This window comes from Meriones unguiculatus, chromosome 7 (genome assembly GCF_030254825.1).
Source record: "Meriones unguiculatus strain TT.TT164.6M chromosome 7, Bangor_MerUng_6.1, whole genome shotgun sequence".
In the NCBI taxonomy this organism is placed as follows: domain Eukaryota; kingdom Metazoa; phylum Chordata; class Mammalia; order Rodentia; family Muridae; genus Meriones; species Meriones unguiculatus.
Genome location: NC_083355.1, coordinates 77,353,742 through 77,380,903, shown reverse-complemented (window position 1 = coordinate 77,380,903; position 27,162 = coordinate 77,353,742). Strand labels below are relative to the sequence as shown.

Below are 27,162 nucleotides of genomic sequence, written 5' to 3'. Positions count from 1 at the left end.
AAAAAAATAGTTTATTGCTATCAAGATACATTTTCCATATTTAAAAAGTGAAATTAAGTTTGAGTCATTTAATTCAGTAGTTACAAGGCATCATCAATTTGAAATGGAACCAGTGAACACAAATCACCGTGTGCTGTCTTCTATGTTTGTGACTTATTCTGTGTGATCCAGTGTGTGTTTTCCTATGATAGTGCCTGGCTCAGCTGTTTATAGATGAATTTCAAGTGCTCAGTATCCACATGGATAGCTAACACGTGGAACAGCACAATTTTGTAAGGTTTTAATTTTTTATAATTTATTTTTACTTTATGTGCCCTGGTGTTTTGCTTGCATGCATGTCTGTGTGAGGGTGTCAGAAGCCTTGGACCCGGAGTTAAAGATAGGTGTGAGCTGCCACGTGGGTGCTGGGAATTGAACCTTGGTCCTCTGCAAGAGCAGCCAGAGCTCTTAACCACTGAGCCATCCCTCCAGCCCCTGTAAGGTTCCTGTTAAAGGCAGACTTTTGTGTCATGAGCTAGGTATTAGCCTTTTCATCATCGTTTGATTTCTGGTTTTCTCTAGCTTTCATGATAGACAGGTTTCTTAATCCTAAGCCCTGGCTTGTACTCCATACAAAATGATGAAACAGTTTTCTGATTTCTGACTTGTGCCACGTTTATTTTCCCAACTTTCTCAAGGAAAACAATCGCCTGGAAAATGAGCTTCTGGAAAATGCGGAGAAGTTGGCAGAGTATGAGAACCTGACAAACAAACTTCAGCGCAATTTGGAAAACGTGTTAGCGGAAAAGGTAAAGCTGTCCACTTCCGATTTCCTGGTGAGCTGCCCAAAATGTCACTCACCCGGAAGAGCAGAAGCAATGCCAAAAACATTTTTTATTAGGGAACTGTTTGGGTACCTAAAGGAAGTTGTAACGTCTCAGGATGGAATTTAGAGTGGTGGCTCTGAGGGGGAGCATTGCTTGGCACCAAGATGGGCTCCCTACCCAAGCTGAATGCGTCATTCTTGGATGTTTTCCTCCTCTTCCTGTTGGTGGTGTCTCTGCTTAAAGGCCTCATTCCTGTCATATTTGGGAGCTTGGGTGACACCCGAAACTGGGATCTTTGGAATGTGATAGGTCAAAGATGGGCCCTTGGGAAAAAATGACAGCTTTGTGTTTTTTTGTCCTTTCTAGTTTGGTGACCTCGATCCCAGCAGTGCTGAATTCTTTCTTCAAGAAGAGAGGCTGGTGCAGATGAGAAATGAATATGAGCAACAGTGCAGGGTGAGTGGCTGATGAAAACTCAGAAACACAAGGGGCCTGGGTTCAAATCCGAGCCTCAGCCCTTCCGGGACTTGTCAAGCCCCTGAAATCTGTGCATGCCCTAACTTCCTTTAAACACTGAAATGAGTGCCCTCCCAGAGGGCGGCTGCACAGGGTCAGAGAGAATCTGTCTAAATGCTGAGAAGAGAGCCAGGGAGATACTGAGCACGTACAGGAATGTTAGCTATTAATATTATTCAGTATCCTAGACTGTAAGCAGTCATACTACTAGCCTTCAGGTCGACCTTGTCTTGCTGCTGTATGGAGGACTATGCAGTTTTATGCTGAGTGAAGAAACACGTGGCTGTATTGATATGCTTATCCCAAATTAGCTTTCCCTAGCTGATCATAGCGAACTTGATATGACCTGATTTCGTTCCGTGATATTTTTCTGAACATTTTCCTTTGTTTGAAAAATGCAAAAACTAGGCGCAGAAACCATTCAAACTTTTAGTTTGTAGGCCATTTCCAGTGCCGAGCCCATACAGCTGTTCTTATGAATAGCAAGAGTCTCTGTTTGTTTTGTTTGTTTTGTTTTGTAAGACAAGGTCTTACTATGTGGCTCTGACTGTCCTGGAACTCACTCTGTAGACCAGGCTCTCCTTGAACCCAGAGATCCACCTGCCTCTGCCTCCCTGAGTGCTGGGACTGAGGGCGTGTAGCACAGCTGCCCTGTTCTGTTTGTTTCTTAAGTTAACTCCCCTAAGCTTAGGAATTTGATTTTTTTTTTCTTAAGCCAAACATAGTTATTTAACAAGGTACGCAGAACCTAGTTCTAGTTCAAATACAGTCCATACTTGGGCAGAGATGAGGAAATCTTTCCCCTCAAGTGATTGCTTCTGGCCTGGCTGCTCAGGAGCCGTGAGTGCTCATTTAAGAAGGGACACGTCTCTGGTGGCTGCATTAAGTTTTGTCTCTTAGGTCTAATCATGTAAATTAATGAACTCATCAGTAAGACCTGCTACTGAAACCATATTATATACCATACATTCCGCGCATTCAAGCAGTACAATGTGTCTTTAATTATATTCAAACAAATGTGCAGCCTGACTCTAACTCAGTGTGAGAGTTGTCATCACCCCCAAGAAAACCCTGCTCCACTTCAGCCAGCTTCTCCTACTGCCCCATCATCAACCCTCCCTGCCCGCCCCCACATGTCCTCTCCCACCCTCCTTTTACACCCACCGCCATCCCACCCCTCCTCCGCCACAGGCAACTACTGCTCTGTTTTCTCTCATGTAACAAATGGATGCCGTCCAGGTTCATCATGTTGTTACATGTATCTGTGCCCTGTTCCTTCCAGTGCGGAATAAATCCCATTGTACAGCTATGTCACACTTGTTCATCGTTAATAAACGTTTGGGTTTTTAGGGGCTGTCATGAACAATGGTTCTATACAGATTTTTACATGGGCTTATGCTTCATTTCTCTTACGGTTTATCCCAGGAAGAGTTCTCCTGGGCCATAAGACCAATCAGTGTTTAACTTCTAGGAACTGGTAGACCTCCTCTGTGGCGGTGGCACCATGTCATTTTCCTACTATACGACAGTCTCCATTCTCCCATCTTCGTTTACAATTTTTGCCACACACCATCATGGATTTTATCATTCCCCCTGATAGACAACAGAATTGAAGGTCTTCTAACATACTCGTTGGCTGTTTGTGTATCTTCTTTGACAGCTGTCTGTTATAGCCTTTGACCATTTTTATGTTGAGTTCCTTGTCTTTGAATTCTAATGTGAATTCTAATGATCTTTATAAATTCCAGATACAAGTGTCTTATCTGATAGGTAACAAAACTGTCTTCCAATTATATATTTTGTCTTTTTACTTGTATAAAAAAATTTTTTTTATTCATTATGTGTATATCTGTTTGTCTGTATTGTTTATGCGCATGAGTGCAGTAACCACAGAGGCCAAAAGAGGGACTCAGATCCTCCCGGAAGTGGGAGTCACAGGTAATTGTGAGCCACCTGACATGGGTGCTGGGAACCAAACTCAGATCCTGTGCATGAGCGAGATTGTAGAGGAATGTTGATTCAGAACATGGCTGCTCTAGTAAGAGATCACGTCCAAAGACCTTCTAGGTCTGTGTGATCTGGAAGGAATACAGACACACCTTTAATCCAGGAGACAGAGGCAAGCAGATCTAAGTTCAAGGCTAGCTTGGTATAGAGTACGTTTCAGGTAAAGAAAAGCTTAGGTCCAGGTGTGGTGATACAGGCCTTTAATCCCAAACAGTGAAGGTAAAGTTAGTTTGTAGAAGAAAGCACCCATGTTTGAAAGTGATGCCTAATTGAGTGGCAGGAACAGCGATGAGTCAGGGAAAGACTTGACAGAATAGGATATGCTCAACTCTCAGAGAAGAGAGAGGGAAGGGAAGCTACTTACGGGACAATGGGGGGGAGGACACAGTTTTTACTGGGGCAGTAATTCAGAGATGGGCTGCAGAGAGAGAACTCAGGTGAAGACCAAGTGAGCCAGAGAATGAGAAGGAGCCAGGAGATTAGAGTAGTTAGTTTGAGGCCAAGCAGAGCAGTTCAGAGGCCTAGAGAACAGCCAGACTGAATAAGTCAGCTGGGAGAGGAGTCTGAGCCAACAGTTGAGTTAAACCAGCCAGCCCCAGAGCTCAGAAAGAACAGGAAAGGGTGGGCTTATTAAGCAGTAAGTCTCAGAGGCAGAAAACATTCTAGGCCTAGGTTAGCAGATGGAGGCAGTAAGCCTCCCAGACAGCAACTGAAACAGGAGAATAAAGGTTGCTTGTACACGAGATGAGACAGGCTCCTACCCGCAGTCTCACTTCAGGCCCCATCTTTTTTACTTTCTTGGTGCCTTTTGAAGCACAAAGGTTTATATTTTGGTGTTCTCCAGGTTATCTGTTTCTCTTGTTGCTTGTGCTCTTGATGCCACATGTAAGACTGGCGTTGGTTTCTCTACTCCAGCTGTTACAAGACCAAGTGGATGAGCTCCAGTCGGAGCTGGAGGAATACCGGGCACAAGGCAAAGGGTTCCGGCTCCCGTGTAAGGACTCGCTGTCCGAAGAACTCGGTGTTCACAGTGGCAGTATTGAGCCCAACCAAGGTAAACACATCTGCACATGCTCTCTTTGGTATCTGGATTTGACTTAGTTTTTAGAACCATGGCTTCATGCCACACTGCAGAACACTGGCATCCTGGAGTGTAGGGAGGGAGAGACTCTGGCAGTCTCATTTCTTGAGCTATTTCACTCGTGGCTGGGTTTTTCATTTGTCCTTGAGGTCTCTATAAAAAAAAAAAAAATTGTGACTTTGATATTGCTGACTCCACCTCTCCAGTGTCTGCCTGGTATGAAGATGGTTTGGAAGAGTTAGCCAGCCACACACCACAGAACCCATCGCTGATTTTCATAGGCTGGCTAGGCTAAATGCCTTATTCGCCTCTCCAGAACAGCAAATAAGAGCTCGTGGCTTTGTGAGCAAGATGATGAGGAGCAAGGCTGGGTGGCAGTACTGTTTGGGATCCGTCATACAGTTGCTCTCAGCTCTTTGCCTGAATCCTGCCTCTTTCCCCAGTACCTTGGGTCCTCATTTCAGCAACGCTCCTATGGGTTCTGCTGCCTTCTCCCCTCCCTTTGGTTCTCAGGAAGGTATATTATTCCTTCCCGAACCTCTCTGCTACAGTATCAACAGGCAGCTGGGGAAGAGGTGTATGAAGTTGTGAGGGTTTTTGTTTTTTGTTTGTTCATTTTCTGGGCTCACTTGATGTAGCTCTTCCACCTGAATGTCAGCTCTTAGATCCAAGAAACTCTGCCATCCTTGAGTGGGTATATGCCAAAATACATGAGGAGAAAGCCCAAGGCCACACACTCAATCCCAGCTGCTAGAACTCCACTCAGGAACAATTCTCCATCTGTATACATGTATCCAGATGAAAATTATTTGAGTCTCACCGCCCTAAGAGATTTCTACCTAGTGACAGATATACTTGACCCGGCGCTAGCTCAACCCTCAGCTTCTGCTCATATTTTCAATTATCCCTTGGTGCTTATTGTGGGCAGTGGGAGAAGCAAATTCACATGAAGGTGTTGAAGATTTTCTCCCAAGTTGCCTTCACCCATACCGCTGACCCATCCCGTTTGTAGCTGATTGTTTAAGGTGAAAATAAGCTAGACCCCTATACACCATGACAGTTAAGCAATCATGTACAGTATTGAGGGTTGGATTAAGCATTGCGGCCCATGAAATTAGCTCCAAAAGACACAGGAGTAAGGGTGCTAGCCGTTCATCTGGTCCCCTGCCACATCATCCGTCTGAATTTGTCACTGGGTAGTTTCTGGATAGACAAAATGTTGGTTAGTTTGACCAAACTTTACCTCATGCTGTCTCCTCACCACACAGCATTTTTGCTGAGAGCTCACAGTCCACGTATCCCACATACACCCGTCTATCATTCAAAGTGATGGATCCTGCAAAGGTTTGGTGCCCCGCCTGTATTTATGAGGATCTATTTGCCTTCTCCCACTTGTTGCCTTGATGCTTGAAAAGCAGATAATCTTTCCATGACTTCTGTTGTTTCCAAGTGCTTTGTGCATGGGAAATCGGGCTGAAAAGGGTTCCTTAGTGAAGCCACCCCCCTCGCCAGAGTGTGCCACTGACTCTCAGAAGCTTAGGCAGGGTCATCGGTTCCGTGTTTTTCAGGGCTGGATTCTGAAGAATGCAATCCGCTGAATATGAGCATCGAGGCAGAGCTGGTCATCGGGCAGATGAAAGAGCAGCACGACCAGGACCTGTGTCACCTGAGACTGGAGCTGGAAGAGAAAGTAAGTTCTGCTTTACAGTCTCACTCTCTGATGGCTGAGTTCTGCCTGCGCATGGGCGTCTCTGCAGCTAGTCTAGCTAGGCAGCTTGCCCAGGGTATCCTTTGCCTCGGTTTCCCTAGTGCTGGCATCACCAATAAGAGCCAGCATGCCCAGCTTATGTGGATTTTGGAGATCAACCTGAGATTCTTGTTATGTCTCCTCAGCCTCTGCTTTCATTTATTCACTCGAGTTTTACTGGTTTATGAAGAGAGCGGATCTTCACATGTGCTTCCTTTTGCCTTCACATCTTTCCTCGCCTACTACAAACTCAGGGTTGTAAAATATCTAGTGTAAGCCTTCAAGTGTTTCTCCAACTCTGTAAAGTACTCTGCAGGCCGCATGAAACACAGAGTTGTGCAAGAAATTGTTAGTTCCTTGAGCGACCCTAGAGCTCGCCAGCCAGCCAGCCAGCCAGCCTAGCCTATTTGCTGCATCCCAAGCCAATGAGAAAACTATCAGAAGAAAGAAGGGACAGGGGATAACACTGCAGTGACTCACCTGTGCACACTCACTCCTGCACGCACACCTGCATGCACATATACAGAGATGTACCTAAACAAATAAAAGCGGACCTTAAAGCTTGCTTAAAGTTTAGTGTTTTACTTGAGGCAGTTTTGAGCTAAGTCACTTTCAGGCAGAATGAGAAAACAAGAGTTTCCCACGGGACAGACAGAAGCATGTTCTGCCCCCAGACCCCTTCTCCATTGCCTAGAACCCAGGCATCCCATGGTTTTCACTGTCCGGTCCTAGGTGCACCATTACGAAAAGCAGCTGGATGACAGCCGGGCGGCCCGTGAGAAGGAGCAGGCGGCCATGAAGCAGCAGTACGAGCGGGAAACGAACACCTTGGAGAGACAGATAGCTGACCTCCGTGGCGAGATCGCGGACCTGCAGGGGCAGGTGGCGGTGCTGAAGGAGGCCCAGCGCAGGGCCAGCTGCAGGCACGAGGAGGAGAAGCGGCAGCTGCAGGCGGTGTTCGGCGAGGAGGAGGCTCGGCTGCGGGAGGAGCTGCGGGAGGAGCACGAGCGGCGGCTGCAGCAGGCGGAGGACGGCTTCCGCCGGCGGGCAGAGGCGCTGGCTCGGGAGGCTGCCTCGGCGGAGGAGAGGGCGAGGGACCTGGAGCGGTCACACCAGGAGCAGCTGCTGAGCCTGGCGGAGAAGCACGCCCTGGAGAAAGAGGAGCTGAGGAATGAGCTCTCGGATCGGCACCAAAGGGAGCTTCGGGAGGGAAGGTAAGGAAGTGCGGGGGTGGGGGGCAGCCCGGACACAGCTTCCTGTCGGTCCTGGAGGGCCTGGTGAGGGGCGCAGAGCAGCCCATAGATTGAGCAGGTGCTTTAAAAATTAATCCAACGAATTTTGCCCCATTGACCAGGGAGCCTCCCTTGGTGTCTGGGGAGGGGGGTGTCACTCGAATTGTTCTGAGGTGTGTGCCTGTGGGGGAGGACGGGCAGTTGGAGGGATCGTTTGTTTGAGACCTACCGTCTCCCTGCTCAGGTGGGGACTAGGTCCTTCCTACTTCGGTGCTGTTGCTTTCTGAGAAAACCTATTTAGGAACTGGGTTCAGGACATGGCACACTTCCTCCCTGTTACGAAACGGCATTTTGTGTTTACTGTCCCTGTGTGAAAGCTCAGGCATATCTGAGGCATTTCAAGCTTCCCACCTTGTTTTATTAATTAAGAGGCAAAAGCAGAAGGTAGTTATTAATATGTCTGATTTATGCAACTGAAATACTACCATACCTGCTTCATTCAGGTGAAAAAAATATTTCCCGGATGAGGAATGAGGTCACTATGTCTTTGGTCACTTAATGTGAAATGCCAGTTCAAGGCATCCGTTTAAACCACCCAAGTACATTCAGGATTCCAAAGGATTTGGTTTTGTAGGCTTCCCCCTGATTCAGAGAAAGATAAGTTTTCTTCATTCATGGCCATTGGCCCAAGCTCCCAGAAGAGAGATCCCTTCCCAGTACACATGAACCACATAGGAATCAGATCATTGTAGAAAGTGGTCCCCGTTGTTTGCCCAACAGCCTCTGCGTGTGGAAAAATGCTGGGTTTATTTCCAGAGTTGGCAGCGGTTTCAGTAATGCTGTATGTTGACCACATTTAGGGAAAAAATGGAAACAGAGTGTAATAGAAGAGCCTCTCAGCTAGAAGCCCAGTTTCAGGCTGACTGTGAGAAAGTCACTGAGCGCTGTGAACATGCCCTGCACAGCCTGGAGGAGCGCTGCCGCCGGGAGCTGAAGGACCTCCTGGATCAGCACATGGAGGAGAAGTCTCAGTGGGAGTTTGAGAAGGATGAGCTCACTCAGGAGTGCACGGAAGCTCAGGAGCAGCTGAAGGAGCTGCTTCAGAGGGAGAAGGCCACCGCTCTGGCCCTGAGCCAGGAGCTGGAGACGGTGGAGCAGACGTACAAGGAACACCTGAACGGCCTGAGCCTGGAGAGAGAGCGGCTGCTGGGAGATCTGGAGGACTTGAGGAACGCGTCGGAAGAGCAGCACAGCCTCCTGTCCGAGCAGATCTGCGAGCTGAAGAGAGGTCAAGAGAGAGAGCGGAGGGAGCGAGAGCAGGGGCTGGGCCAGGCCGGGGCCTCCGAGAGGCTGGCCAGCCGGCAGCTCGAGAGGCTGCAGGCTGAGCAAGAGCAGGAGAGGCGAGAGATGCTAGGCAGGCTGGCGGCCCTGGAGCGAGAGAAGGCGGAGATGAGCGCGGAGATGCGCAGGCTACAGGATGCGCTGGGGGACGCGCGGCGGCAGCAGCAGCAGCAGGCCTCTCTGCTGGCGCTTCAGGGTGGCTGCCTGGAGGAGGAGGCAGAAGGCAGCGGAGCCCTGAGCCTGCTGCGGCAGGGGGAGCGGCTGCTGGAGGAGAACGGAGACGTCCTGGCCAGCCTGCAGAGAGCCCACGAGCGGGCAGTGAAGGAGAACGCCAAGATGGCCATGGAGATCTCGAGACTGCAGCAGAGGCTGAGGAGGTTAGAGCCGGGCTCGGGGGCGTCCTCCTGCACAGAGGAGCGGATGAGTGAGGTCTCCTGGAGCTCCCGGGGGCAGGCGGAGCCGTTTCTGTCACAGATGGGGCGAGGAGAAAATGCAGCCACTAAGTACATCCTAAGCGACCCGGGAGACCGCGAGGCCCCGGGCCTGGGAAGCCCAGGAACAAGCTCTGCGCGGAGGCAGGAGTCGGAGGCCTCTCTCGAGTGCTTCTCCGAGCCTGACAGCAGCGAGGACACCAGGACAGAGGACACCACGACAGGATCCTGGGACCCGAAGAGCCAGGTCCTGCAGCATCAGGGGCAGCTCCCAGCCTCACGCGCGGACTGCGGCCGGCTTTCCGAGAGGAAGCGGGACCTGCTCTTTGAGACCTCCGTGCTCAAGAGGAGACTGAAGACGCTGGGCCAAGCCCCCGGGGCGGCTCCCTGGGACAGGGCGTCCTGCGAGGACGCCCGCCTGCGGGCTGAGCTGAGGCTCGCCGAGCCCCGCTACGGCCGGTCGCTGGATGGCAGCCAGGAGCTCACCTCCGAGGTCCTGAGGCTGCGGGGCGAGGTGAGGAAGATGGAGGAGGTGATGGAGACCTTCCTCGGCCCGGAGAGGAGTCACGATGAGGTGCAAAGGGAGAATGAGGAGCTTGGGGCCCTGGTGTCGAGGCTCCAGGGGAGGACGAAGATGATGCTGGAGGACGCCCCGCTGCTGGGCCACAGCCTGGAGGTCATCTCCGACGAGGAGGTGCTCGAGCTCCTTCGGGCTCCGGGAGAGGCCCTGTCCACCGTCCACCTAGAAGGATGCAGGCAGGGAGCCCAGGGCCGGGAACAGGGTGGCGCTCAGCGGCTCGCTGCCACCGGAGCGCGCGGAACGGCCTGGTTCCGGGCACCACCGGAAGAGCCCGGCGCCGAGAGTCAGGTCCTTCCGGAGGAGAGCGCCGCCCTCCGGGGCCTGAGGGACACGCGCCTGCAACACCAGGCCGCCATCGCCGAGCTGGAACTGGAGAAGCAGAAGCTGCAGGAGCTCACCAGGAAGCTGAGGGAGCGAGTGGCCGCGCTCGTGAAGCAGAGGGACGCGCCTCCCCAGGGAGAGAGGGAGGAGGAGCTGAAGGCCATGATGCAGGACCTGCAGACCACGTGCGGCGAGATGCAGCGCAAGGTCGAGCTCCTGAGGTAACACCCGCAGAGCGCCCGCTCACCTCTGACCTCTGAGCTGACCTCTGACCGCCGCTGCTTGCCGTGCCTAGAGACACTAACCTGTTAGTCCCGAGAAGATCGGTGCCCCAGCCGTCCGCTTCTGTGTGTGTTAACAATAGAGTAACCCTGCCTAGGAGGCGTCCCCCCTTCCTTGTAGCAAATCAGTGTTATCCCTGCGGCGGTGGGGGTGTCTGCTATTTAACCACGTGTTCGTCCTTAGCCCCTTCCCAGCACTTACCTCTTCTGGATGGACCCGCACCCTCTCGCTCAATGCTGCTGTCCTCCCTCTGATGAAGCATGTTACATCGAGGGAATGCCTCTCGCGTAGTATTAACCCACCTGGTAGATGACAGCGTTCTTCTTACACTAACATAGGAAAACGTACCGAATGGATTATGCTTTTCCCCTCCATACTTCAAGCATATGCCGGTGTCCTGCAAGCAGTAAATTTTTATCTTAGAACATCTGATTTTTTTTTTTTTTTTTTACACCAAGGCCTTATCCAATTCTAATAAACATGCTTGAGGGACGAAGACAAAATGAACTACTTTTAAAAGCTGCCAACCTGACTTGGTGAAATGCGACCGGACCGCATTTTGGTATTCTAGCCAAGTTGGGTTTTTCTTTAATCTGTAAAACATCACATGGTGTCAGAAGTATCTTAATGGTACAAAACAAAATAATTCAGTTGGGAATGTTGAGTTTCCCCTTCCTCAGACTGTGTTTACTTCATAACCTCAGAACATAGTGAGAAGAATAAGCTGAATAAATTTTGGTGCACCCCTCGGCCTATGCGGTATATTGCCTTTCTTTAGGTCCCTAGGCATCTAAGCTAAAGCTCAAACCCCTAAATAATGTGGCTTTTGTCTGTTCAGAGCAGGGCAGACTTGAGACTGAAGTAAATGAAGCTGGTTGTTCAAAGCAGCCTGCCCACCACTGAGAAGTCAGCACCCGGCATTGGCTTTGAGTCCTGATCCCTGTCTCCATGCTCAAGGATTTCCAGCCACACAACCTCCCCCCATGTCTTTTAGTGAAACTCTTATTTCCCAAAAGTAGCTACTCAATATGGTACAACTTGATTTCCAAGTACAAAGAGTCTACCAATTTAGACTTCTACTTTAACTGGCATGAAATTCTTACTATATTGGAAGTTACTAGAAAATATTTCCCAAAGATGCCAGATGACTGCCATGTTGTAACTTTTTTTTTAAATCTCTACACTTCAGATATGAATCTGAAAAGCTTCAAGAGGAAAATTCTATTTTAAGAAATGAAATTACCACTTTAAATGAAGAAGATACCATCTCGAGCCTGAAATTAGAGGAATTAAGTGGATCTCAGGAAGAACTATGGTAAGACATAGCACAGTTAAATCTGACAAGGACTGGGAACTACTTACCTTCAGTTTTAAAAGCTTCACTCCTGAATCATGTTTTCATTGCCCCTTTAGGCAGAAAATAGAAACTGTAGAACAGGAAAAGGCTTCAATTCAGAGGATGGTTGAAAAATTAAAGAAACAGGTAAGGAAACACTTAAAATTTCCCAGTGTTTCTTGACTCAGAAATTTTTTAATGTAAAATTTACAAATGAAATAAGTTACTGGGATAGTATGTTGTGCACAATGGTAAGGTTGTAAATTCTGAGGCTGATGGTGGAAACTCAACTCATAGTGACTCAAAACTAGGTTCCTGGCCTCGGAAAAGTAGCCAGACTATTTATAGACCCTAAGTGTATAATGCAAGCTTTATATCTAATACATGTGGAAAGCCCTTATTGATTTTGATTAATGTCAGCTCCTTCGTTTTTCTGGTTAAATGCAGAAAGTTTCAAGCAGAATTCACAGATCCAGAATGCCAGCAAATCTGCATATCACTTCACAGACTTGTAGCTTGTTCAGCTGGCTTGTGCCATCCAATGCTCATTTTGTATAATCTTGCAACATGTATTCAAGGATGGGAAGATTATTTAGGGACACATCTGAAATAGTCACAAGACAAGGACATACTTGGAAAAGGAATATTTTTAGTACCCGAAGTAGCCAAGGTAACATCCAAAATATGTCTTGTACTACTTCAAATAAGTGGCAGAACTCAGCTGAGACATAGGCAATAGATGGGAAGGATCAAATCACAGACATAACAGAACATGCAGGAAGGCCAGCTTCAGAGTGTCAGGGAAATTTAAATAGCCTCAGTTTTTTTCACCTACTAAAAGTTAAACATCCAAGAGTATGAGAAAATAAAATCTACATTGTCGAGAGTAAACTGATAGCTCTCCTACAGAGACTTGAGAGCCTTCTGCCAAAGCATCAATGTATATGCTTCCTTTGTAACTCAGTAAGGCTGGACTAAATAAGCAGAAACAAGTGAACCCAGAAATGCTACCGTTTTGTTGCTTAATAATAATGAAATGATAAGACAAATGTGTATATCCATCTGTGCGGAAATGGATAGCAGCTATATGGGAAGTCTTTTTACGTAAAATCCTGTATTCATTACAATATGTAACATATGGTGCTCTCTAGACACACTAAGAAAGAGAACATCTATACACTATCATAAGTGGAAAAAGCAGGCTGTTCAAGCATACAATGACTCTTTTTATCTTTATTTTTTGGTTAAAAAAAGGTGGTATTGTATGTGTACAGAAAATGATCTAGTGGTGTGCACATTCAACTACAAAGAATCAGGCACCCTGTGGCCTGAGATTAACCTGTGTCTAACTTTTTTTATACATCTCTAAATTAGTTGAATTTGTAATAAGGAGCATATGTTGTTTTGTTATTATCTGTGACTAACAGAGAGCATGCAAAGGAAAATTAAATTTATTACAAAAAAAAGGCTCTTTATTACAAAAGGGGCTTCCTCCACAGCAGTGGTTCTCAACCTGTGGGTCATGACCCTTCAGGGGGTTGAATGAGCAGTTCTCAGGAGTCACCTAAGACCATCGAAAAATACAGATATTTACATTAGGATTCATAATAGCAGCAAAATTACAGTTATGAAGTGCAACAAAAAATAAGTTTACAGTTGGGGATCACCACAACATGAGGCACTGTATTAAAGGGTCCCAGCATTAGGACAGTCAGGAACTACCATTCTACAGTCAGAGGGACCAGGGATAGACGCAAGGCTGCAGAGATGTGTTTAAACTGTACATTGAGAGAAGAGAAAAGTCTCAAAATCTGCTTAAAAAAAAAAAAAAAGCAAAAAGTAGGGCAGCAAGTTTTTTAAAACATATTTCAATTTTAATTAGGTTGCAGATTTAAAAATCAAAAACCAACAGTTGGATTCAGAAAATACAGAACTCAGCCAAAAGAACTCCCAAAACAAGGAAGAACTGCAAAAACTTAATCAACGTCTGGCAGAAATGCTATGCCAGAAGGAGGAGCCGGGAACTTGCAGCTCTGAAAAATGGGAACAAGAAAATGCAAGTCTGAAAGAAGAGCTGGATCGCTGCAAAGTGCAGGTAGGGTCTGTCTGTCTGTCTGTCTGTCTTGGTTTTTTTAATGTATGCTTTTTTCTTTCTAATTTTGCTTATTTATTTATGAGTGCTCTGTTTACATGTATGCCTGCACTCCAGAAGACGGCATCAGGTTCCACTATAGAGGGTTGTGAGCTGCCATGTGGTTGCTAGGAATAGAACCCGGGTCCTCTGGAAGCGCAGCCAGGGCTCTTAACCACTGAGTCATCTCTCCAGCCCCAGCCTTTGCTTTCTTAATCCAAAGAAAGGAAATTTCTTATACATAAGGCCTTAATGATTAAGTCAATATGGTACTGGCCCATAAACGTATACTCCAAGTCTCTCTAAGCTATGAGCGGGGATAGACCGTTCTTCACAACAGGTGGAGTGCAGCTTCGCAGAGCAGCTGTAAACCAGGAGTGCATCTGTGAATTCATCTCACCTGTGATCAGAAATCTCTCTTGAAAAGAATCACGCTTGTGCCAGATATGCACAGATTTCTTTTTTAGTTGATACTGTTGTTGATGTTCCCTAAAGAACACAGGTAACAAATATTTACTCACTGTTTACATTGTACTACTGGAGATGTGCTAAAGCCTTTCAATGAATGTAAGTAGGTTCTGTGCAAATATTGAACCAATTTATAAGGGACCTTGAGCACCCGAGGATTTGGATACCTTGTGGGGGGAATGAAAGGGGTCACTCTTGCAACTAATCCCCCATGATATCGAGAATATATGTAATCAAGGTGGTTTCTTAACCCACTGGGGTCAAGATGGAGTTAAAAAAAAATGTACCTGGACTAATTGGTAGATATGTTGGAATAGATTCAGATTTTATAACATGAGATGAACCCCAACTGGAGTAAGACACTACATATAAGAAATAAAACTGTCAGACACCAGAAAAACACTAGTGGGAAGTTGTCTTTAACCTCAGAAAGAAGAGATGCTGCCTCTCTCTCTCTGTAAAAACCCTTGAAATTTAGGGACAGGGCTGAAAAGATGGCTTGTGGCGAATAGCATTAGTGCTCGAGTGGAGGACCCTTGTTTGTTTCCCAGAATGCACACGGCAACTCACAACACCTACAACTCCAGTCCCAGTGGGTCTGATGGCTCTGTTGCCCTGTGAGGGCTACTGTGCGCATGTGGTGCACATACATACAATTCATACATACATACACACCCACGGTCCATAAATTTAAAATAATTATTGTAAAAAGAAGAGAAAAACTTAGGGACATAAAAAAAAAATAATAGCAAAGTAGGAAACCAAGAACAGAGAAGTTTGGTTTTTGGTTTGTTTTTTTTTTTTTTTTAAGATTAAAATGTCTCTCAAAACTTTGAAAAGACACTCAAAAATCAATCATAATTAGAGAAGTGCAAAATAAACAGTACTGGCATGTAAGTCCTCACTTGAAAGACTGGTATCTATTTTAAAGAGTACAACAGCCTGTTTTCTTGGCAAGGCTGCGTTGGCAGACGTCTCTGTACGTTGTGGGCCTCGTGCACTGAAACCACCCATGCAGAGGTATTTTGGCACTACCTAACACTGTTACATTTGTGTTCACCTTTTGCCCAGCAATCTCACTGCTAGGAATTTGGCCTCAAAGTATTCCTGCAACAATATGATAAGTTCTACACCTGAGAATATTCATCCCAGCTTTGTTCATATTTGCAGATTTGTAGGGACAATCAGTATGCTCGTGCACGGGAGAGTGACTGAGTTAGGTGTTGTGGCGGCATCCGTATTATGGGTACAACTATTAAATAGGGAGGGACATGCAAAGAATGAGAAGGTTAACTGGGTGGTGGGGGCAGAGAAACGATCTCCGGCATGCTTCTGTGCATGTAAGGACAAAAGGGAGACACTGGAGAAGAAGCACACATGCCTGTCAACATATCTAAAGGAACTCTAGGAGTGATAAACAGGCACTGAAGAAATGGTTGCAGAGGAGTCAGGTGGGAAGGCATGCGCAGTGCAATGGGAATGAGGTAGAATGGCTGAGGGTGAGAGCCACGCTTTGTTGAGTTTATCTTGTACAAAGCTCTGACTCATGTGTTTCACATGCTTTGGTTCCGTTGTTTGGTTTGGTTTTGCTTTTCTCCCGATTCTGGGAATTTAACCTGGAGCTATGTAACTGCCAGGCAAATGCTCTGCCGCTGAGCTCCATCGAAGCCCTGTTTCACGCAGTCTTTACAGACCTCAGATAAACAAAATCAACCGTGATGGGTGTGGGAACACAAAAAGAGAACACAAGCACTAACAAATGGAACTGACACTATGTAATAAAAGCAAAGTAGAGAAAAAAAGGATTAACAGTCCATAAATGCTTTAATAATCTAGCCAGAAATCGCAATTCATGTGGGCATACAAGCTTATTTTGTGTCGCCAGAAGTGAATGAATAAGTGAATATAGCATAAACTAAGAACTGTGTTTCTCACTGTTGGAGAAGAAAGTTGGCAGTGTCAAAATGTAGAGGGCTAAGGTGAACCCTCTGATGTTGGTTCACGACTTACGACATTAGTAAATACACACACACACACACACAGTACATATACAGAGAGCTAGAGAAAGAAACATAGTTGTGTTTTCATATGGGATAACCAGATCTTGAATTCTAAATACCATTTTCCTATAAAAGCACCTTGGAAAAATTACTGATTCCAAAGTTAGAACGGGAAAAAAATAAAAGTCAAACCTGAAAAATGTCTCACCATGCCAAACAGAAAAAGGTGCTACATATACAAATAAATATTATAAACAGGATAAATTCAAAACACACACATAAAGGAACTCCTAACAACCCAGACTCAAACAGTTTGATCAGTGAAATAAAGTATAGAATGAAATAAGTGTGATAGATATCTGAGTACATATTAGCATAGATTGATTGAATAAATAAATGGAGAGAAACAATTGCTCTTATAGAACCTTAACAAGTGCAGAAATGAAGGAAGAAAACAGAAATTCACCCATAGGAAAACCCCAAGTGATAATTAATCATAGCCAGAATGTACTGGTGTATAGTGGGATGGATAGGCAGAAATTCGAGGAAAGAATTTACACAATATCAATATATCTTTATTCAAGGGAAGGAAACTTTACAATAGAGAAACATCCAAAGACTTGGACCGGTCATAAGGCCCATGCTATATACATGGAAAGTCTTTGAACATAATTTGGCTCTTTCACTAACTATGAGGATCAATGGTCTAGAGCAATGCCAATCGAACGGGTATTGTTTCCTAGAGATTGTGGGCTTGGTGAAGTTTCCCCAGGCAATGACTGTGTCCGTTCTGTACCTGCCATCTCTCTTAGACTTCCACTTTGGTGTCTTCTCTGGAGGCAGAACTTTCTGAAGTTAAACTACAGACTCACATTGTGGAACAGGAAAACCTCCTCCTTAAGGATGAACTGGAGAAACTGGAACAGGTAAATCTGGGCTGCTGGGGTGGCATCTCCAGCCACCAAATGCCCTTTGCGCCATGGTTGCTCAACCAGCTTTCAAGTTGAGGACTTGAATTCACAAGGGTGTTCCTAAGGGCTCTGGCTGCTAATTCCCTAGTGGAACAGCTTGTTTCTGTGGTAGAGTCTAAAACTCTATGAATCCCAACCATCTTAGTTTCAAATTTTTGTTGCTCTGCTTTCTCCCAGCCAAATAAAAAAAGTAACATTAGTTTGTCTGATAAGATGGTGACTTTCTGACTCATGAATTCCAAAACTGTTCTCTGATTTCTGGGGGCCCAGATGAAGTGGGTCCCACCCGGGTCTTTTCTTTGTGGCTGGCGTGAGACACTGCCTAGGCGAGTAAGCTCTCTAGCATCCTCAGATTACACTCTCACACATTAATAAATTTAACGTGTAGAGCTTAACAGGATGTTGCCTGCTTGTGTTTCCAGCACTCAGGAAACTGAGGCAGGAGGATTGTGAATTCAGGATTAATGGAGGCTACACAATAGGGCCCTATCTCAAAAATAATTAGTTTGGTTTTCAGAAAGCTATTTCAGAGTTCCAAACAAAGACTTGATTTTAAATGTAGAAGAGGGTATACCTCAAACAAACAAACAAACAAAAAAACTAATGATGAAACATTGTCCAATCTTTATTTTTATTACGTGTAAGAAGGTTTCCGTTGAACCAGTCTCACTTTATAATAGAATTTAGTTGCTCCGCTCCTTTGTCTCACCCTCAGATAACTTTGTTATTTGTGATAGCAGATTATAGAATGCTCCTTCCTGCATCTGTTCAGCCTGTAAGCATAAAGTGTCCTTCCCTAGATACTGTAACAGTCAGCGTAACTTGGTTCACGCTACAGCTGAACCATCTGTACTGTTTGAGCTGATCTCTAATTGACTCCTAGTAATGGTGTCAGACCTCAGAGCACTCGTGTCTTTGGTAACGCTGCACACAGGACTGCTGCCAGGCACATGTCCTGTAAGACTCTTTCTATGTCAGGCACTGCAGTAGAGAGGATCTTTTCTGCCACAAGTAGGAACTTGTTGGTTCCATATACCGTGCTGGAAGCTAACCTTCAGTCTTTCTGTGAGGGGAGAGTCTCCCAGAGCCATTGCTTCCAGTGTCCCATTTCTGCTGGACCATTGAACGCATTGCTTGCTTGGCCTTTCAGTGATAATGACCAGTCCGTGTGCATGCCGTGTGCCATGTTTGCTGTGTGGCCTTGCTAAGCTACAGAGCACAAGAGAAAGAGCAGAGTTGGAAGAAAAACGACACGAGGAGGGCATCATTTGGCACGTCTTACTACACACTTTTTTCCAGGGCGTTGATAGAAATAGATGAGATAGCCATGAGTCCCTGTGTGCACACAGAAGGAAGTCATTTTGTCCTGAGGGCTTTTGAGTAAGGTGGCGTTGGCTGCCAGCCCGTCCTTGCCGTGCAGCTGGGAGCCAGAGACCATTTGTTACCCTGTCTGACACTGGGATTTAGAGCTCTGGAAGCACTCCGTATATATTATGTATCAGGCCAAAAAGAAGCATGAAAGTCCCCTGCTGGTCTGTAGATACTCAAGTGGCAAGCATTGCAGGTGTGTGGTAAGGTGGCCAGATGCTGGGGAAAGGAGAGGGTTCCATATTAAATTAATGCACAGCTACTTTAAAGGATGCTTTCTCATCTCTTTCTGACTTGAACAGGCTTATGATGTATGTTGGATTTGCTATAGGTTGAAAACAAGCTTCAACCTGTAAAATCTATTTTTTTCCTAGTTATTTCCAATGTTCTGTGGGAGGCCTTCAGGTAGGAAGATGGCTGATCATGCTGGTCGTAGAGAATTGAATATGGGAAGGACCAACACACAAGAGGAATGCTCTTATTTAAAAAATGTATAAAGAACAGGAAGGTGTAAAGGGGCATGGGACACAATCTGCTCCTAAGAGTGGTTCCCAGTTAGGTTGGGGTGAGAATTGTCTCCCAACACCAGGGAATCTTTGGGTTTCACTAGTTGGGGGATTAGTATTACGAAGGGTAGTCGATAAAGTGGATAAAGAGATGCTGTGAAACATCCTTCAATGCACAGAAAGACCTTTGCAGCAAAGTATCGCAGGTGTTGATAGTGCCAGTGTGGATGCCGAAGGCAACAGAAGCAGCCTAGTTTGCCTCAGCTGTCAGTGGAGAGAAGGAAGCCCACATGTCCCTCCAATAGCGTGCCACTGGGAAGCCCATCAGGCTTTTCCCAGGGGAAGGGCACAGCCCTAACTTGCCACCTGCTGATCCTTGTGTGTGGCAAATACCAATCCCTTAGTTGGTTTTTGTTTTTGAAGCAAGATCTTGATGGGTAGGCCAGGCTTGCCTCATACTTCTCATCTTCCTGTCTCAGCCTCCTGGGTGCTAGGATTATAGGTATGTACAACCATGCTATGTAACTCTTTTCTTATCTTTGTGGAGACAGGGTCTTATAAAGCCCTGGTTGAACTAGAAACACCTATGTATATAGCCAGGACTGGCCTTGAGCTACTGATCCTCTAAATTAATGCTTCTCAACCTTCCTAATGCTGCAACTCTTTGATACAGCTCCTCATATTGTGGTGATTCCCCAAGCATAAAAATTATTTTCATCGCTGCTTCATAATTGTAATTTTATGACTGTTACGAATCGTAATATATAAATATTACGATTTATATTATATTTATATTATATTTATATTCTGTGGAGACAGAGGTTTGCCAAAGGGGTCACACCCCACAGGTTGAGACCCACTGTTCTAAATCCATCTCCACCTCCCATGATGCTCAGCTAATCCTATGGTCTTGACTGAAATGGCTTGAGAAATATATTTTGAATACCTTTTAAGAAGCATGATTAAAAAGACTGTAACATGTGTTCCATGAGCAGAAGTTAAACTGATGGAAGGAGAGCAACGAGCTGTTTAACTGTGACAGGAGAGCTGAAAGCTAGGATCACTCTTTGGCAGCATCTGCCTCCACATATTGAAGCAGACATTTCAGTAGTCAGCTAGGGAACAGTGAGAGGCTAGCTGGGAACAGTTAGTCAAAGTTAATGATAGGCTGCTAGAAGATGTATGTCCCTTGAAATGTATCCGAGGTTTCAGGGCCACGAAAATGCCCTGTTAACAAATGCCTCCCTTTCAAGTCTGTAGTATAAACATAGCTGTGATGGCAAGGCTCATTTGTTTAATCTCTTACAGCTGCACAGATGTCCTGACATCTCTGACTTCCAGCAAAAAATGTCTAGCATTCTAAGCTACAACGAAAAACTCCTGAAGGAAAAAGAGGTCCTAAGCGAGGAATTAAACAGCTGTGCAGATAAGGTAGTTAGAGCAGTAGGCTTTCCATTATTGCCCAGTGCTTGCCACAGCAGGCACTTCCCTACGGACTGTGGCCCCTGGGCTCCCGGTATTGGCCCAAAGTTATAGACGCAATTATGCGACCCTAGGCTAGTGAAGTCCAGAATATGATGTTGTCTCATTGAACGGATCATGTTACCTTTGCTGTGTTTATAATATATGTAAAACACTATTCTATGGTAGAAATACGGCTTTTATCCCCTGAGATCTATTTCATAGGCAAACACTTTTTTTTCTATTATGCTTTCACTAACAATACAACGATGTTGCTTTTCTTGCTCTGCCTGCCTCATAGGCATTATTTATTTTCCTGTTACAATACACTTGGAAGATTTCCAATTGCCTTTTTAGCCCATTTCTCGGCCCTCAAAATAGGAGACATTGAGTGGAAAAAAATAGAAAAAGAAAATCCCAGCAAAGAAGAGAAGCCTGACATTAAGTAGGACGCAGCCAGGAATGCTCCACCCCGCCCCCCGCCCCCCACCCCCTACCCTGCCTGCTCCTTAAGGCAGATAGGCCCATTCTTGATGGAAGTGATGGACACCTCCCAGCCCCCATCTCCACCCCTACCCCGCTTGCTCATAAAGGCAGATAGGCTGGTTCTTGATGATGGTGGTGGAAACTGTAGCTGGGTCTGTATGAGCTTGCAAAAATGTTCTTCTCCCTTTCTTCCCTTCCTGAAACAGTTGGCAAAATCCAGTCTTCTAGAGCACAAGATCGCTACAATGAAGCAGGAACAGAAGTCCTGGGAACAGCAGAGTGAAAGCCTCAAGTCACAGCTGGTGGCTTCCCAGGAAAAGGTGTGTAGACAGTTCTTGCTGTATCTTCATAATTAGTATTTTCTAGTATTTTCACCTTCCAATAAAAGGCCCAGAAGAAAGAATATTCCAGATGAGACTGGCCCAAGTAGCCTTAGAATGATCACAGGACCTCATCTGAGACATCTTTATAACATGGCAAAATAATTTAAACAGTGTCTCCATCAGAGCTTACTTCCCCTGAAGATTTCAAGATAGTACCTAAAGAGACTGCTTGTTCCTAATTTAGGGCGGGACTTCTAATGCAAGTACCTGCCCTCTAATGCTGAAATAACAAACTATCAACCAGCCTTCTGCAAGGTTAAATTGAGCTGAGATATCAGTGTAAAATAGAACTCTGCAAGTACAAATTATTACTTTCAACCAAGAGGTCCTTAGCAAACCAGCGCCTAGACTCAGAAGACATTTCTCAAGCCTCAGTGTGAGCATGGTTGGCGACGGCAGCTGGCGTTCCTCGGTTCTGTCCCCCAGCTGCTGGCGGTCTGTTAGATGCACATATCAGCAGAACCTGGCTTTTCCTAAACATAACTGGGTATCCTGTAAATCTGTGTAACATCCCGAGTTTCTGCTGAGTAGCTGGAAAGAGAACTAGATGTAACAAGGTGTAACGGAAGGCTCCTTGCTGGTCTCCAGAGATGTGAGATGTGAGACCGTGAACTGTTGTGTCACTGTACACAATTGTTCTTACCGTGAACATTTGTGTCACCTTGCACAACTGTTCTAACCTTGAATGCTTGAATCGCCATCCACAGCTGTTCCTACCATGAATGTCTGTCACCATCCACAGCTGTTCCTACCATGAATGTCTGTCACCATCCACAGCTGTTCCTACCATGAACATCTGTGTCACCATCCACAGCTGTTCCTACCATGAATGTCTGTGTCACCATCCACAGCTGTTCCTACCATGAACGTCTGTGTCACCATCCACAGCTGTTCCTACCATGAACGTCTGTGTCACCATCCACAGCTGTTCCTACCATGAACGTCTGTGTCACCATCCACAGCTGTTCCTACCATGAACATCTGTGTCACCATCCACAGCTGTTCCTACCATGAACATGTGTGTCACCATCCACAGCTGTTCCTACCATGAACATCTGTGTCACCATCCACAGCTGTTCCTACCATGAACATCTGTGTCACCACACATCGGTATTCTCCCCAGGAACTCTTGAGTCACCGTGCACAACTGTTCTTCCCATGCAGGTTCAGAATTTAGAAGATACCCTGCAGAACGTAAACCTTCAGATGTCCCAGATTAAATCTGAGCTGCAGGTGACTCAGCAGGAAAAGGAGGCTTTAAAGCAGGAAGTGATGTCTCTACACAGACAACTTCAGAATGCTGTCGACAAGGTCATTTCTGGTTTTGTAATTATGCTATAAATTCTTTCAGTCTGCAGTTTGATTGGGTTTGCATGTATATGTCATACTATGTTTTTACAGATAGGTTTGTCTTTATGTGTTTGTGTAGCTATTATTAGGACCAAACAGGAAAACAGTTCCCCTTATATCCTTTGTCTCCTCCAGCTGATAACCCCAGGGACCCATTCTTGCATTTTCTGCCACCATAGGTCGGGGTTATTTGCTTCTGAACTTCATATAAATGGAATTCTAAAGGTGCAAAATGTACCATTTTTGTTTTAGGCCAAAGACGTTAAAAGACTGTAGCTGAGTTGAATTTTAGAATAATAAAACTAAATAAAGCATTTTCAAACTTTAAACAAGAGCATGTGTGGGAACCTATAAAACAAGCCAAGAAAAACATGAAAAGAAATTAACCTAGGAACACCCATCTATGGGTTGGGGTAAGCGGGGGAGTAAAAGTACAGAAAAGGAAACCTGTAGCCTGAGACAATGGTGCTGACTTAGCCAGTTAAGTCACTGCTGCCAAGCTGGCTTGCCTCCGTGGTAACAGAGAGTCTCGGAAAAGCTGCTTAAAAAATAGCTGGCTGGCCTTCGTGGGGCTGTAAAAACACACCCCGTTTAAATATCACAGAGCTGCTTAACGTGTCCACAAATGATTAGCAACGTTACAAATGTCTGGGGGATGTTGAAATTTTGTTCTATATTAAAATTAGGTCCATTTTCAGTTATTTTTATCTCTTGGTTGCTAGCACTTAAAATAAAATGAGGTAGTGTTTTAATTTAAAAAAAAAAAAAGAAAGAAAAACAAGGGGCTGACTTTTTTCTCAAGCCTTTTAAACTTCCTTTTCTTTTTCATGTTTGACTTAAAAGGCAGCAGTTTATCTGACTGTGCTACCCTTTTACATTTTCTGAAGTTATTTTTAGGGTTTAAAAAAAGAAAAAGGTTACTTTGGTAGCGTGAAGCGTATTCCTGAAATCAAGCCTCAACTACAAGACCATGCGTGCTGTGGAGTCTCAAAGGAGCACACTTGCCTGTGTGAAAGCCGGATGGGATTAGCCTGTGGAAGCATGCAGGTTGCAGTGCCTCTGAGTTTTCCATGTTTTCTGGTAATCGAAAGAGTGTTATCTGGGTTCTAAGAGGGCTTCCCAAGAAGGAGGCAATTTTTTGACATCACCTCTAGACCCTGGAGTGCTTTGAGTACCACGTCAGAGCCCTTCCATGACACTTTCTATCGAAGTCAACTGGACTATTTTGCCAATGACCATTTTGAACCTTAAAAAAAAAATCTAAATCTAAGAGTATTATTTTCTTCATATCTGTATCTATATACACATAAACTTGAAAAGCGTTCACTTAGGATTGTCATTAGGTAAACAGGAAACCTGTATCATGATGGAAGTGACCTGTCAGTTTGCTAGTAAGTTTTAACTCTGTAATTCTCTCTTCAGGACTGGGTCTCGGAAACAGCCACTCAGCTCTCAGGGCTCCGTGGCCAGCAGAAAAGACTATCCTGGGACAGACTGGACCATCTGATGAATGAGGAGCCGCAGCTGCTTTGTCAAGACAGCAACAGACTCCAGGCTGTGGTGCACATCACCCAGGCAGACCTCACAACCTCCCGGGAGAAGGTAGCTCAGAAGCTGCACACTGCTGAGAGCGACTCGCTAGGCAGGAAAACGAGCTGTTTGATGTGGTTTTAGATGGATTTGAGTACCCTGTGATGGCAGGCTTACTTTGAGAATGAATAATCTTTCATTGACTTATATATGGTTATCTTCATATATTTAAACTATTTTCATTTTATATAAGCAGTTGTATATTACAGCAAATCCATGACTTTAATCCTCCTATTAAGAACAGCGGAAATTATGATATCCTTATATTTATTCCTCATTCAAACTGGTTAGCTGCCAGGACCAATAATAACAAAGTGGCAAAATCAAGACTCAGGGCTTGAGGGTCTGGCTAATTCTTGGCAAGAGAAAACTTGGTGCCCCTTCTTAGAGACTCAGTGTTTCGAGGCACGAACAATCTTTGAAGTTTTTGCTAACCACCCAGGCGACACACCTGTGCCGTGTTGTCAGCCACTCGGCCTGTGCATCAGCACGTCTGCCGTGGAATTCCAAGAGCCATGACTTTTCCTCTAGAACACCTACTATGTGCAGAAAAGTCTGCAGTTGCTGAGACTACGGTGGGAATGGGACAGCCAACTTAGCAGATGTAGATACATGAGTCCAGCAGCACCGGTCTCAACCGGAGTCAACCAGCCTTGCGCCTCAGCCTCTCTGAAGGTTCTCCATGACAGCATAAGGACCCAGGACTGCTGTGCCCTTCCCTTGTTGAGCCTGTAAGCTCAGCCAGGTTTATTTAGAGAAGATGTTCAGAAATAAAATTTTTAAAAAGTGGGCTTCAAGAATTCAGCAACTAGGTCTTGCTATGTCTCCCAGGCTGATTTGAACTTTAGGGTCTCAGGTGATCCCCTGCCTCAGTCTCCCTGGTAATCAGGACCACAGCCCTCTACCGCCCTGACCAGCTTTAAAAAAAAAAAAAAAAAAAAAAAGTGCTTTTTAATACCCAGATAGTAACTGGAAGTATTCCTTGTTTGCCATCTTTGTTTTCCGGGCTGGGTGATTACACAAGTAAGCATCTCTTCCTCTTATATTTGTTCTTACTAGGTCCGTCACCTGGAATCCAACCTTCTTCCCACCAAGCACCAAAAACAACTCAACCAATCATGTACTGTGACACCCACAGAACAAGAAAAATTGTCCTTAAAGAGAGAGTGTGAACAGTCTCCGAAAGAACCATCTCCTGCCAGTAGGAAGGTAGATTTTTTTCCAACAAGCCTGACCCCAGCGTTTGCTTCTTGCTGTGAGTGGCAGGCTTTGAGCCTTCCTCGGATCCTCTGATGCCTCTATAGTCTTGTCAAAACAGTGTCGCTGTTCTTTTTTTATTGAGTAAAGATTTAAAAAAAACAAAAACAACAAAAAAACAAAATTTAAGCTTTCAGGAGGAGGACAGTTCATATACACATACACACACACACACACCCTTAAAAGAATTCGTTTTGAATTGTATGTCAATGTATGGGTATGTGCACTTGAGTGTAGAGGCCAAAAGAGGGTGTCGGACCCTGTAGGGATGGAGTTGTGAGCCACACAACATGGTTTCTAGGAGCTCAGAATATCAGGAAGAGGGGCATGTGCTCCGAACCACTTAGCAGTCTCTCCAGCCCCTAAAATCTAGGTTTTAGAAGCAACACACACACAAACAAACCAACAAAGAAAATTTTCTGAAGATTGAGGGGTTTTTTGCTGTCGTATTTTTAAGAAGAATGAGTGATAGAAACAGACAGCATGGCACGGCTACCACCTAATGAGAGGAGAAAGCCGAGTGGATCGTGGGGAGTGCTACTGTGATTCCAGAGCTCCTCCGAGGGAGCGGATTAGGAAACTGGAAAATTCCTTACCTCCCAGCTAATGTTTGATAAGAATTTGGAAACAATTGCGCATCTTAACCAGAAAGAATTTAGTTTGAAAAAAATTTTATAAAGAAAAGCTTTTGATTTTTTTTAAGCTTTAGATTTTCATCTTCACTCTCGATTATGAAATTAAATGTGTAAGAGCAAAGAGAAAATTTCTGGGGGAAAAAATGAAGATTATTAATAAAACCCTAAAGAGAAACAAGTATCTGAAGTCAGAGACAGAGCAAGATTGTGTGTCTGACACTCTGGGGCAGTGCCAACTCAAGGGGACTGGGAAGGACTGTGTTTTCTCGAGTTTTTCCAACTACGCATGTGCTTAGAACTGCCTGTGCACACGTGCACTGGTGGGCATGGCTACCGTGTTGTGGGGTGGTGTATCTCTCTTGCAGTGGGTGGCAGAAACGCTTAAAGCCAGCTGCCTTAGAAGAGTCTGGAATCCGTGAGACTCGGCGGTTAACTCTAGATTGCTGAGAATCCAGCTGTGCGCTGAGGTGTTGTTTGCTGGTTTTCTTTGCTGAATTATCTTGGCTTTCTTCCAAGGCTAGTGATCTCTAACACAAATTTATCAAGATAAAAGAGAGCAACTTTTTTTTTTTTTTTTTTTTTTTTTTTTTTAGTTATTATGTTTTGTTTTGTGTTCTTACAGGTTGGTCAGATGAGTTCCCTTGAGCAAGAGTTAGAAGCAATTCACTTGGAAAATGAAGGTCTGAAGAAGAAAGAGGTGAGACTGGACGAGACGCTAACGGAGGTGAGTCCTGTGGAGAGTGCCCGTCCGGGAGCCATTTAATGGGAGAGGCTAGACATCGCACTGAGTTCCTGTAGTGACAGTCTTCATCGTCAGGCTTAACTCTTGGGTCTCTCTTCCCAAAATGAGCAGACACGTTTGCGTACTGAGTCACA

At 45.3% G+C, this 27,162-nt stretch overlaps 1 protein-coding gene across 8 annotated transcripts in view; it reads left to right on the top strand.

Annotated features, from left to right (window-relative positions):
* The window catches only part of Nin (ninein), a 101,060-nt gene that overhangs the window by 59,323 nt on the left and 14,575 nt on the right, over positions 1-27,162 (top strand). For 7 of the 8 annotated variants that reach the window (XR_009592982.1, XM_060387591.1, XM_060387593.1 and 4 more), the window contains exons 12-27: positions 678-788; positions 1,173-1,262; positions 4,245-4,383; positions 5,979-6,100; positions 6,890-7,371; positions 8,250-10,283; positions 11,534-11,659; positions 11,758-11,827; positions 13,563-13,775; positions 17,092-17,205; positions 20,433-20,555; positions 21,278-21,391; positions 22,619-22,765; positions 24,227-24,406; positions 25,454-25,603; positions 26,909-27,010. Coding sequence is in view for 7 of the 8 variants with exons in the window: in XM_060387591.1 (XP_060243574.1) it covers positions 678-788; positions 1,173-1,262; positions 4,245-4,383; positions 5,979-6,100; positions 6,890-7,371; positions 8,250-10,283; positions 11,534-11,659; positions 11,758-11,827; positions 13,563-13,775; positions 17,092-17,205; positions 20,433-20,555; positions 21,278-21,391; positions 22,619-22,765; positions 24,227-24,406; positions 25,454-25,603; positions 26,909-27,010 (4,317 nt within the window). In the remaining variant the exon portion in view is untranslated. The remainder of the gene's footprint in view (positions 1-677; positions 789-1,172; positions 1,263-4,244; positions 4,384-5,978; positions 6,101-6,889; positions 7,372-8,249; positions 10,284-11,533; positions 11,660-11,757; positions 11,828-13,562; positions 13,776-17,091; positions 17,206-20,432; positions 20,556-21,277; positions 21,392-22,618; positions 22,766-24,226; positions 24,407-25,453; positions 25,604-26,908; positions 27,011-27,162) is intronic. The other variant, XM_060387597.1, reaches the window with a different exon arrangement.